Raw genomic sequence first — 13,692 nt, 5'->3', positions numbered from 1 at the left:
AAAAACAGTCGGCTAATATTAAACGATGGCATTCTTTGAATGCTCACTATGTGCTGAGCACTGTACTAAGCGCTTGGGGGTGTATAATACAACAGGATTAGCAGTCACGTTCCCTGCCCTTAATGAGCTTGCGGAGACAGGGGAGACAGTACCGTGGCTCAGTGGAAAGAGCCCGGGCGTGGGAGTCAGCGGTCATGGGTTCGAATCCCGGCTCTGCCACTTGTCAGCTGGGTGACTGTGGGCGAGTCACTTCACTTCTCTGTGCCTCAGTTATCTCATCTGTAAAATGGGAATTAACTGTGAGCCCCACGTGGGACATCCTGATTACCATGTATCTACCCCAGTGCTTAGAACAATGCCCTTCACACAGTAAGCGTTTAACAAATACCAACAAAAAAATACTACGAATAACTAATTCATAACATATACGGATAAAGATATGTACCTAAGTCCTGTGGGGTTGGAGGTGGGACGAAAATCAAGTGTCCAAAGGTCACAGATCCAAGAAGGGAGACCGAGATGGGGAAAAAAAGGGCTTAATCAGGGAAGGCCTCTTGGGGAAGATGTGATCTTAATAATGCTTTGAAGGTGGAGAGAGTGGCGGTCTGGCACATATGGAGGGGAAGAGAGTTCCAGGTTATGGAGAGGGAGTGGGAAAGGGGTCGGGATTGAGATAGATGAGCAAGGGCCATAGTGAGTAAGCTGGCACTAGAGGAGAGGAGTGTGTGGGGTAGACTCTAGTAGATTAGTGAGGTGAGGTAGGATGGGGCTGGCTGGCGGTGTTTTAAAGTCAATGCTAAGGAGTTTCTATCTGGTGCGGAGGTGGATGATAATAATAATAATAATAATAATAATAATGTCGGTATTCGTTAAGCGCTTACTATGTGCAGAGCGCCGTTCTAAGCGCTGGGGGAGACACAGGGTAATCAGGTCGTCCCACGTGAGGCTCAAAGTTAATCCCCGTTTTCCAGATGAGGTCACTGAGGCAAGGAGAAGTGAAGTGACTCGCCCACAGTCACCCAGCTGACGAGTGGCAGAGCCGGGATTCGAACCCATGAACCCTGACTCCCAAGCCCGGGCTCTTTCCACTGAGCCACGCTGCATCGGAGGTTCTTGAGGATGGGGAGTCATGGACTGAGCATTTTTGTATTTCTGTTGATGATTGGTTGGAATAGAAAGGGTGGCTACCATCCCTATGCAGATGATTTCCATATCTCCCTCCCTCCACTTCCTGACTTTCCCACTGCTGGAGACAACAGCCCACTCCTTCCTGTTTCACCAGCCTACATTGTCCGAGAATCATTTTGCTCTTTCGACTCGCACATTCGGTCGGTCACCAATCCTGTCAGCTCTACCTTCACAAAGATCTCGAGAGCGTGCCCCTTCTCCATCTAAACTCCTACCAAGCCGCTCCAAGTACTCACCGTATCCTGTGTTAACTGATTCATCGGCCACGTCCCTGATCAATCAGTCCATGGGAGTAATTGAGCACTTACTGCGTGCAGACGACCAAACAGTAAACGTCGATCCCTGCCCACCGAGAGATTAAGATTTAGTTGGGTAGAGAGATATTCCAATAAATGGAGAAAGAGCAGAGTATAAGGATAGGTACACAAATGGTACATAATTCTTTCCATAGAAGCAGCGTGGCTCAGTGGAAAGAGCCCGGGCTTGGGAGTCAGAGGTCATGGGTTCGAATCCCAGCTCTGCCACTTATCAGCTGGGTGACCGTGGGCGAGTCACTTAATGATAATAATGATAATAATGATAATGTTGGTATTCGCTAAGCGCTTACTAGGTGCCGAGCACCGTTCTAAGCGCTGGGGGGAGATACAGGGTAATCAGGTTGTCCCACGTGGGGCTCACACACTTTTAATCCCTATTTTACAGATGAGGGAACTGAGGCACAGAGAGGTTAAGTGACTTGCCCACAGTCACACAGCTGACAAGTGGCAGAGCCGGCAGTCGAATCCGTGACCTCTGACTCCGAAGCCCGGGCTCTATCCACTGAGCCACGCCGTTTCTCTGTGCCTCAGTTACCTCATCTGTAAAATGGGGATTAACTGTGAGCCTCACGTGGGACGACCTGATGACCCTGTATCTATCCCACCGCTTACAACAGTGCTCTGCACATAGTAAGCGTTTAACAAATACCAACATTATTATTACTGAATGCTGTAGAGGAGGAAGGGTGGGGTTATATCACTTATTATGATGGTGATGGTATTCATTAAGCGCTTACCACGTGTCAAGCACTATCCCAAGTGCTGGCTTATTATCCAAGTGCTTAGTGGGTTCTGTAAACAGGTAACGCAAAAGGGAGTGGAAATAGGGAGAGGCAATGAAAGGTAGAAATAACATGCGTGCATAACCTCCCTAATGTCCCCCCCAAAACCCAAGGCCGTTGTAGCTGGGAACTGTATTTATGCTAAGTCCTTTTGTCCTCGCAAATATAGGCATGACAGTGGAATAAAAAGTGTATTTAAAATTCATTTCAAACTCTTATGGAAAAATATTTGCATTGAAAATAGCCTCGATTTCTGAACATGGACAAAATGGGCAAATGTGTTGGGGAGGACTTTTTCAACATTACACGGGAAATTGCAAAACTTCAATAAAATGATAAATAGTAGCACTCTCATCACAGCAAACTGTAAACTCCGGCTCAGACATCGAAAATGATCATTCCCGCTCACCGCTCTCCTAGAGCTCTACTACTCTTTCAAAACCTCAGGGAGGGAGGGCAGCCTCTTCGCTAAACTTCCTGCCTCCCGTTTCTCCCCACTCCAGTCCATACTTAACTTTGCTGCCTGGATCATTTTTTGACAAAAACGTTCAGTTCATTTCTCTCCCCTGCTCAAGACCCTCCCAATGGCTGCCCAGCCACCTCTACGGCAAACATAATCCTTACGACGGGATTTAAAGCACTCAATCCCCTTCCCCCGTCCTACCTCACCTCTCTGCTCTCCTATAACAACCCAGCCCAAGCATTTTGCTCCTCTAACGCCAATCTGCTCACTGTACCTCAATCTCATCTATCTCAACCCTGACCTCTCACCCCCATATTGCCTCTGGTCTTGAATACCAACCCTCTTCATATCCAAGAGACCATCCCTCTCTCCGCCTTCAAAGCATCTCCAAGAAGCCTTCCCCAGCTAAGCCCTCGTTTCCTTTTAATCCATTCCCTCTGGTATCACTTTTTCACTTGGCTTTGCACGGTTTATTCTCCCCTCCCACAGCCCTACAGCACTTATGGCGCTACCCGTAATTGATTTATTTGCATTAATGTCTGTCCCTCGCTCTAGACAGTAAGCTCATTATGGGCAGGGGACATGTCTACCAACTCTGTTATACTGTGCTCTCCCAAGCGCTTAGTTCAGTCCTCTGCACACAGTAAATGCTCAATTAAGTCCGACGGATTAACTGAAAACCATCTCAGATTTACACTCTGCTTGGCCAATTGACCTCTATTCTTTTGTTTATTCATTTCTAGGATTTGGGCTTTGGGCAGTGTGAGAAGCAGCGTGGCCAGGTGGAAAGAACACGGGCCTGGGAGTCAGTGAATTTAATAATAATAATGATGATAAGAGTAAAGTCTGTTAAGTGCTTACTATGTCTGTTGAGGGCTTATACAAGGTATTCAGGTCCCAAATGGGGCTCACAGTGTAAGTAGGAGGGAGAATAGGCATTTCAGCCCCACTTTGCAGTTGGGGAAATTGAGGGACAGAGAAGTTAGGTGAGTTTCCTAAATTCAGACAGCAGGCAACTGATGGAGCAAGGATTAGAAGCCAGGCCCTTTGACTTCAATGGGGCAGATTTTTTCCGTTCGGCCAGACTGCGGGCCATCATGACCTGGCTTCTGCCCCTGTGGGCTCCTGCGTAACCTTAGGCAAGTCACTTAATTTCTCTGTGCCTCAATTTACCCATCTGTAAAATGGGGATTAAACCCTACTCTTTCCTACTTAAACTGAGAGCCCCATATGGGACAGGAACTGCGTCCAAACTGATTATCTTATACTTATTCTAGAGCTGGACAGATAGTGCATGCTTAACAAATGATAAGAATAATATTACAGCAATTATTATCATTATTATTGGGCATTAGATTTTCAGCTGTGTCCAGCAGTGCAGTATTTAGGAGCTGGGAGCATAAACACGGAATTCACAGTTCCTCGGTGATGGCAAATGATCGCCAAACACCCTGCTGCAGGAAGTGCGGTAGAAATGTAAGAAGAACATTTCTAATAATAACAATAGCTTAAAGTAGCCTCAATTAATCAGTTTTCCCGCTTGGTAGTACTCATAATAATCTCAATGCAAACAGAGAGCTGTGAATTATTCACAGATAATGACCTGTTTAATGTGTAAACAATGGAGTAATTTGGTTCCTGGGGTGGAGAATGAAGGCCAGTTTACCCTCCATTTGATGTGTAAGCACATTTCGTTAAAAGATACTGCTTTTGAATGGACCCCCAACTACGTCTGACCCCACGAGCTGAAGGATGGCTTCATATAAGATGTGTCCGAAGTTTAGTTCTTGGTTCAGATGACAGACCGCGAACAAGTTGGCAGCTTGCCCTGATTCGAGGCAGCTTGGCTTAGTGGAGAAAGCACGGGCCTGGGAGTCAGAAGGACCCGGATTCTAATCCCAGCTCTGCCACTTGTCCGCTGCGTGACCTTGGGCGAGTCATATCACTTCTCTGGGCCCTAGTTACTTCATCTGTAAAAAAAGGGGGACCGTGAGCCCACGGTGGGACAGGGACTGCGTCCAACCTGATAACCTTGTATCTACTCCAGCGCTTAGAATAAAGCTTGGCACACAGTAAGCATTTAACAAGTAGCATAACTGTTATTATTTGTATGCAATAGGCCACCCCTGGCGCCATTCAAGGCCCGTTGGTCATCTGCGGAGGTGCACGAGAGGCTCCTTGTCAGAATTTCTTCCGTTCCTTTCCGGTTTAGTCTAGGCTAGGACTTCACTTATTCTGAAGTAAATCCCATTTGAGACAGTCAGGTTCTACGAAAGTAGCTATTGCGATGCACCAAGAATCAGTACGCTGCGTGACGGCTGTGCTCAGATTCGGGATCTGCGAGGCAGCGGAGTAGGCCGGGGCAAGTCAGGAGAGCACGGCTGACTCCAGCTTGGCCACTGGCCCCTTATATGACTTGGAGCCTCATTTTCCTCATCGGTCAAATGAGGATAAGATACACGAGAAGCAGCGTGGCGCCGTGCAAAGAGCCCGGGTTTTGGAGTCAGAGGTCATGGGTTCGAATCCCGCCTCTGCCACCTGTCAGCTGTGTGACGGTGGGCAAGTCACTTCACCTCTCTGGGCCTCAGTTCCCTCATCTGTAAAATGGGGATGAAGACTGTGAGCCTCACGTGGGACAACCCGATTCCCCTGTGTCTACCCCAGCGCTCAGAACAGTGCTCGGCACAGAGTGAGCGCTTAACAAACACCAACATTATTATAACCACTCTCCTCACCTCTTGGCTTGCGAACTCCATGTGGACGGGGACCGTGCGCGATCCGATTCTCTTTTATCTACCTACCAGTATTAAACAAAGTATTACTATTACTTCTGTTACAATAATAGTGTCTGTGATGTTTGTTAAGTGCTTACTACTTACCGGTCCCCGTGGTAAGCCCTGGGACTCGCAGACTAAGAGCAAGGGAGAATAAGTATCTCATCCCCATCTGACAGATGAGGAAACCGGGGCCCGGAGAAATTAAGTGACTCGCCTAAGGTCACACGGCAGGTTAGCGGCAGAGGGGGATTAGAACCCAGGCCTCCCGACTCCCAGGTCTTTGCTCTTTCCACTAGGCCCTGCTGCTTCTCAAGCTGCTTGGGACATAACAAGTTAGCACTTATCCAACACAGCAACAACAGTAATGACGGTAATGGAAGCCCCCGCGTGAGGAGGACCGAGATCCAAAACTTCACCTGACAGGGGCTCCTCGGGACTGAGCAGGTTTCAACATGACTGTGATGGTGGTATCCGTTTCGTTCAGGGGAGCGTCCGTGTCGTATTCGGCCATCGAAGGTGCTGTGCGGAAGACGGAGAGCAAAACGGTGGGAGGCGCTCGTTAATCACAGATACTAATCACCCACGGCACAATCTTCCTACTGGTGGGACACGTATTTATTCATTCAATCGTATTTCTAGAGGGCTCTCTAAGCCCTTGGAAAGTACAATATGGCAATGGAGAGAGACAATACCTGTTCACAACAGGCTTACACTCCAGAGGGGTCCATGGCCTGGGCGAAGCTACAGGATAAATTAATTGTATTTATGGAGTACTTACTGTGTGTAGAGCACTAGAGTAAGTGCTTGGGAGAGTATACTGTAGCAGAATATTAATATCAGAATATTAGTATCGGAATAATACTGTGTGCTCTGCACACTTAAGGACTCAATAAATGCCGCCGATTGGGAACGGAATCGGTAGACTCATTCCGCAATTGATTAGGGACGGAAGTCAGAGAATGCCCAAGTCCCAAGGCTGAGAACAGTGGACGGATGGATTCTGTTCCTTCAAGACAGAGAAGACGACACACTCCCGGAGAAGATTCATCAAGGGTAAAAGCTAGCTTCCCCATCACTACCCTGCTAATGACTGGTCCCAGTTGAGATTTATGATTGACAAATGCACAGCAAGACTTGTCTGACCCTTTTTATGGTTTTCTTAAGCACGTACTAGGTGCCGGGCATTGTAGTGAGCTCTGGGGTAGACACAAGCTAAAATAGGTTGGACACAATCTATGTCCCACCTGGGGCTCATAGCACTGATCCCCATTTTGCAGATGCGATACCTGAGAAAAAGAAAGGTTAAGTGACTTGCCCAAGGTCACACAGCACTCAAGAAAAGCAGCACGGCCTAATGGATAGAGCACGGGCCTGGGAGTCGGAAGGTCATGGGTTCTACTTCTGGCTCTGCCACCTGTCTGCTGTGCTACCTCGGGCAAATCACTTCACTTCTCTGTGCCTCAGTTAACTCATCTATAGAATGGCGATTGAGACTGCGAGCTTCACGTGGGACAGGGACTGCATCCAACCCAATTTGCTTGTTTCTTCCTCTTCACTTAATACGGTACCTGGCACAGAGTAAGCACTTATATATTATTATTATTATTATTATTAAGTCATGGGCCTGGGATTAGAATCCAGATCCTCTCTGAGGCCTGTGATTTTTTTATGGTATTAATTAATTACTTACTATATGCCAGGCACTGTATTAAGTGCCGGGGTAGATACAAGTTAATCATGTTGGACACAGTCCCTGGCCCACATGGGGCTCACAATCTCAATTCCCATTTCACAGATGAGGTAACTGAGGCAGAGAGAAGTTAAGTGACTTGCCAAAGGTCACAGAGCACCCAAAGTGTCGGAGTCAGATTACAACTCAGGTCCTCTAACATCTAGGCCTGTGCTCTTTTCACTAGGGAGGCAGGGTGCTCCAAACAGCCTGTTGCGATCAAGTGTAGCCCAGTATGCCAGCAGCGGGCAGGTGGGAACGATAATAATAATAATAATAATAATAATAATGTCGGTATTTGTCAAGCGCTTACGATGGGCAGAGCACTGTTCTAAGCGCTGGGGTAGACATAAGGGAATCAGGTTGTCCCACGTGGGGCTCACAGTCTTCATCCCCGTTTTACAGATGAGGTAACTGAGGCCCAGAGAAGTGAAGTGACTTGCCCAAAGTCACACAGCGGACAAGTGGCCGAGCCGGGATTCGAACCCATGATCTCTGACTCCAGAGCCCGTGCTCCTTCCACTGAGCCATGCTGCTTCTCTATAAGGAACCCTTTGTCTCCCATCAGACTGTTCATCTATCAAATTCCTAGAGAAAACAGCAAACAGTGGCATCATAGAATTTGTGGAATGGGAGGATTGGGATCTCAGAGTGAATGCTTTCGCATTTTTTGAGATGTTTGGGGGTGATGTCCAATCCAAGCAGACAACAGTAAATCTGTGCTGTGGTCTGTCCTGGGTTTAGATTATGGGCCCAAAGGGGAGCATTCATTCCGAGCTAATAGAGACATCTTCTGCGGTAATGAATCGGACGGTTCCCCGGTGAAATGAGGGAGTGAATGACACCCCCTAAGGGACCCTGATGCTGGGGAGAAGTGAGCTGACTTGCATCCATCCTGGAGGGAGACTAAGCTCCCATCCACTCACAGTAGAGAAGCACAATGGCCTAATGGATAAAGCACGGACCTGGGAGTCAGAAGGACATGGGTTCTACTCCCCGTTCCACCTATTGTCTGCTGTGCGACCTTGGCCAAGTCATTTCATTCCTCTGAGCCTCACTTACCTCATCTGTATAATGGGAATTAAGACTGTGAGCCCTACGTGGGACATGGACTGTGTTCAACCTGACTAGCTTACGGGCTCAGTGGAAAGAGCACGGGCTTTGGAGTCAGAGGCCATGGGTTCGAATCCCGGCTCGGCCACTTGGCAGCTGTGTGACTGTGGGCAAGTCACTTCACTTCTCTGGGCCTCAGTTACCTCATCTGGAAAATGGGGATTAAGACCGTGAGCCCCACGTGGGACAACCTGATTCCCCCGTGTCTACCCCAGCGCTTAGAACAGTGCTCTGCACAGAGTAAGCGCTTAACAAATACCAACATTATTATTATTATTACTTAATACAATGTCTAGCACATAACAAATACCATTAAAAAAGCACACGCATTGGAAAAATACACATTCTGGGCACAGGGACCTTAGCCCTTCTTCTTCTCTCTGAACCCCTTTGGTGGGCATGGCTAAGTGTGACCTTTAAGGGACAAAGGGAAGTTCAGACAGCACACGTGCCCCGTCTCTCCCCCTAATTTACATGCAAGGCAGAGACCTCGTCCTACAGTTTAAGGGTTCTGCTTCCCAGGGGCAAAAATCCACTCTCCCCTCCAGCATGAATAAGCACTTGGCCAGAGAGAGACCCCGGTCAACCAGTAGAAAGGGGCCCCCATCCACCCGCCTTGGGACCCTTTAGTTAGGAAAGAATAGGACCCACCGTAGCTGAATTTGCACCCAGTTAGGGCAAGGAGCCAACTCCCCGAAGCCATCCGGTCAATCTCCTTTCTAAGTGACATACCTGAAATTTTGGTAGCGATCCGAGTCGTGATGGGGGGTCCGAACCCCTTGACGGTGCTGGCTTTGATGGTGAAGGAGTAGGTGGTTCCGGGATACAGGCCCACAAAGAGGTGGTGAGTTTCGTTCCTCAGTTTGAAGACCTTTCCTCTCTGACTGGAGAGATCGGCACTGGGATCTAATGACCCAACGGCCTTGTAGGTGATCTGCAAAATAGGGACACCAAGAGTCAGGAGATTTCCCTTTAATTCTCTTCAAGAAACAAGGCGGCACTGCCTTAACCTTGGGCAGCTCTTGCTTGGCAGTTAAATCTCAGTTATCCGGTCTGTGAGTTATCCAGAACCAGGTCTTTTCTCACCTTCCCTTCCTGCCTGCTTTGTTCCACTTCACCATTTTCAGCGTCACCTCCATAAGGTCGGAGGATGGGAGAGCAGGCAAAAGGGAAAAAAAAAATCCGGCCATTTTGGTTCACTGGTAATTCTAACAAAGGTGTGGTTAGGAAGTGACTGAAGCCAATGGTTAAAAATCAATCAAGAGTATTTTGGAGCACTTCCCACTTTTCTAAATGCTCAGGATCAATCAATTAATTGATGGTATTCATTGAATCCTTACTGTGCGTAGATCACTGTACTGAGAACTTGGGAAAGCACAAGACAACGGAGCTGGTAGACCTAAAACCCTGCTCACAAGGAGCTTACAGTCTATAGGGGAAACAGACATTAAAATACATTAGGGATTGGGGAAATAGAGAAACAGGACATTTACACAAGCACCGTGGGCCTAGGGTGAACATCAGAGTACTTAAGGGGTTACCAACCAACTGCGCAGTCGAGGCAGAAGGGAGGACGGATACAGGAAATGAAGGGCTAGGCTTGTGAAGGCCTCTTGTGGGAGATGCAATTTTAGGAGGGTTTCAAAGGTAGGGAGAGCGGTAGACTATAAGATATGAAGGGGGAGGGAAGTCTAGACCTGAGGGAGAATGTAGGTAAGGGGGTGGTGGACTGGATATTCGAGATTAAGCAACAAACAGTAGGGCGGTGCTAGAACAGCAGAGTAGGAGCTCAGTGAGGCTAGGTAGGAGGGAGAGAGCTGATTGAATGCCTTAAAATTGATCGGTAAGGAGCTTCTGCTTGATACACAGGTGGTTGGGCAACCACAGGAGGTTCTTGAGGAGCGGGGAAATATGGAATGAATGGTTTTTCGTCAGGAGAGTGTGCGTGGACTGGAGAGGGGAGAGGTAGAGGGCAGGGAGGTCAACGAGAGGAGAGGATAATAGATTGATAAAAGCAGTCCCTGCCCTAGAGGGGCTAGCTGGGGAGACCGACACGAAAAGAATTTAGAACTAGGAGAAAGAAGGACAGTGGATATGTAAAAATGATGCTATAGGGTTTGTACAGACGAGCTGCAAGTGGTAGTGAGAAGGGAAGTTTATAGTTGGGGTCAAGTGCTGTGGTGAGATTTGGGGAAATAAAAGCAGTGGAGAGGACCAATCAATCAGGGAAGCCCTCCTGAAGGAGAATAATTTCGGAAGTCCTTGGAAGAGGGAGAGTCAGGCCTGGGAGAGATCAAGAGGGAGGGAGCTGCAGGCAGCAGGAAGGGTGTGAGCAAGGGATAAAATGAGACTTGAAGAGTACAATGTCAGTGAATTTTCATTTTCCTCAGTAACGCTGTCTTCCACCAACATAGATACCACGATTCATCAGCTTCGCATAAATAGCACTGACTGAAATGCCCGAGTTCATTGAATGGAATTAGTTAGCCCCTCTTCACATAACGGTGTATGTCTCCCCCTGACCTCACAAAGCTCCTCCATTTTTAGCTTTTGATACCAATGACCGGCGGAAGCCATCGGGAATCTCTTTAAAAATTCACCGCGAGACCGAAGGCCACAGATCATGTGATTCAGAGAGTGTGACTTCCAAAATTTCACATTTTCTTTGAACAATCCATTATGTAATTCATTTTGCCACTTGATCCTTCTCTTCTCTTCACCCACTGCCCCGTCCCAGCCCTTCCCAAGATGGAGGGAGGGAGAGAGGCAGGAGGGGCGGCAGAGTTTACATCAAGTCAGCAGTCTTTTGCCATGGATCAACCCAAACCATCACTTGTCCTGGTGAGTGTGAAATGGGGTTCCCGAAAGGCTGCTTAATCAATCCCACTCCCTTCCGCGTCGCCCCGGCTTGCTCCCTTCATTCATTCCCCCCCTCCCAGTCTCATGCCACTTAGGTATGTATCTGTCATTCATTTATTTATATTAATATGTCTCCCCCTCCAGACTGTGAACATATTCTGGGCAGGGACTGTGTCTGTTTACTGTTATACTGTACTCTCCCAAGAGCTTAATAAAGTGTTTTGCGCACAGTAAGGACTCAATAAATTCGACTGAATGAATAGAAGCAAATATGACCAACTCCGCTGTAGTTTTCCTCAGGAAGATGCTTTGAAGTTAGGATTTGATGCAATCTCAACAGCACAGCTTTGTCTGGGGCAAAACACGTGGTCATTAATAATTATGGTATTTGTTAAGCACTTACTAAGTGCCACGCACTGTTCTAAGTGCTGGGGTGAGTACAAGCAAATCGGGTTCCTGTCCCACGTAGGGCTCGCAGTCTTAATCCCCATTTGATAGATGAGGTAACTTCGGCACAGAGAAGTAAAATGACTTGCCCAAGGTCACACAAGTGGCAGAGCTGGGATTAGAGCCCATGACCTTCTGACTCCCAGGCCGGTGCTCTATCCACTGAGCCATGACGCTGCAAAGATCGAGGAACAAGGAGCACCTACTAGGATAGTTACTGCCCCACGAAATCGTTAGAGGCCCATTTAACGAGGAAAATCTATGACGTTTGTTCGGTCTCCGCTGTAGTTTGACGACCGCTCCTGAATTCCTCCTCCTTCCGGCCCGGTTTTCTGTAGTGAGTGAATGGGAACGGTCCCCGATTTCCACCTCAGAGAGCCAGCGGTGCGTTTGGCCACAGAGAGAGATTCATGAGTACATATATTGCCAGTATTAACACACCTTTAGAGAAATACAACCCAAAGCACACCTTTGAAATCCCGCCTGACTGTGATTACGTATACCTTTGGCAACTCTTGATATACAGACACTTGGAGGTAAAACTCATGACTTATTTACCAGCCAATTCCTTCCCTGTGTTCCAAATTCAATCCAAAGGCGGCTCAATTTCAACTGAGCTGTCAATATAATATACCATGCTCTCCCGCTCCCCTAACCTTTCCTGATATTACAGGATCCTCACTTATTTGTAATGAAACACTATGAATAAATCAATGTATGTTAATATAGCGGGTCTTCAATTTTTTATGAAGGGCTTCTCGAAATCTAATTCCCGGCTTTGCCAGAGACGGTCTTTGAAAATTTTAAGTCACTGGTTTCGTGAGGGTGGGGGCGGGCGGTGGGGCACGGAAGAGAGGAAGGCAGGCATGAAAAAGAGGGGCAAGGGAATTCTGTCGCATCGTGAACCAAAAGACAGTGGCAACACGAATTTAGAAAGACCTTTGTTTTACAAAGAACAAAGAGAATCTGATTTCAATAGCTACCCTGAAAGCTCAAAATGCAAAACCATTTCCTACTGGCTTTCTGACAGACAAACCCCATTAAGGGCCTCTGGCAAGCCTCGCTGTATGGAGACATGGCAGGTCACTACCCAGAATGCTGGAACCTGAGGCTTGTTCTGATGACTGGGGAAAAAAAAACCCCCATAAAACAATGAATTCCTTCAGGTACCCAATGGTCGCGAACAATGAGAAGTTAGGCACAGAGCCCTCGAGAACTGTGCCACTTTAAGGGATGTCAGTGTTTTCATTTTAAAACAGCTGATTTTTAGATTTGGTGACCTGCCGGAAATTGGCTCTCTAAAGTCAGGTTTTCAGCTCTAAGGCCATTCTGAAACTTCCGTTTCTTTTCAGGGCTGGCCACTCTGTGGATCCTGGCAAATCCAAGAGCAAATTTTTAAAGCAGGACTCTAGTTAAATGAAAATGAATAATCCCGATTGAAAAATGAGTGTCCCGAAAATATGCAGCATTGATTCGTTGTTTAAATAGAATTTGAAAATAAAATGGGAATGGCTCACCATTGAAACAGAGGGTTGGTGCAAGGATTGATGGGATTGGATGCTGGTACCTTTGCGGAGCTTTATATTTGATCTAGAGGGATATTATAATTGAATGAGCCCTCCACCCACCTTTGGTCCCTCCCTCCCTCTGTGGTTTTTATGGTTTGAAGCCCTTCGAAGAAGGCCTTCGACCCTAAAACGTTCTCTGCGTGGAACTCCAACAAAGCTCACCCTAATGCGCTTCCCACTGGGCTGGACTGACCCACCAGCAAAATCTCAGTGGGATTGGATGTTTTCCTGAAGAGTGGGAGCTGGAAGAAGAGGATGGGAGAAGAAATGCCAGAAGTGAAGAAGCACTGCGAACTAATGGATAGAGCACACGCCTGGGAGTCGGACGGACTTGGGTTCTAAATCCAACTCTGCCACTTGTCTGCTGTGTAACCTTGGGCATGTCACTGTCACTTCTCTAGGGCTCAGTTTTCTCATCTGTAAAATGGAGATTAAATCTGTGAGTCCCA

General features: G+C 47.5%; 1 protein-coding gene across 9 annotated transcripts in view; it reads right to left on the bottom strand.

The window, feature by feature from the left end:
- PTPRT (protein tyrosine phosphatase receptor type T) overlaps positions 1–13,692 on the bottom strand; it is a 900,646-nt gene that overhangs the window by 221,599 nt on the left and 665,355 nt on the right. For all 9 annotated transcript variants that reach the window (XM_029070022.2, XM_029070024.2, XM_029070020.2 and 6 more), the window contains exons 10-11: positions 9,102–9,303; positions 5,944–6,046 (exon numbers count right to left, since the gene is read on the bottom strand). In XM_029070022.2, the coding sequence (XP_028925855.1) occupies positions 5,944–6,046; positions 9,102–9,303 (305 nt within the window). The remainder of the gene's footprint in view (positions 1–5,943; positions 6,047–9,101; positions 9,304–13,692) is intronic.

The sequence above is a fragment of the Ornithorhynchus anatinus genome, chromosome 8, assembly GCF_004115215.2.
Source record: "Ornithorhynchus anatinus isolate Pmale09 chromosome 8, mOrnAna1.pri.v4, whole genome shotgun sequence".
NCBI lineage: Eukaryota > Metazoa > Chordata > Mammalia > Monotremata > Ornithorhynchidae > Ornithorhynchus > Ornithorhynchus anatinus.
The sequence above is the reverse complement of the archived record's forward strand: the minus strand, read 5'-3'. Positions and strand labels throughout refer to the sequence as shown.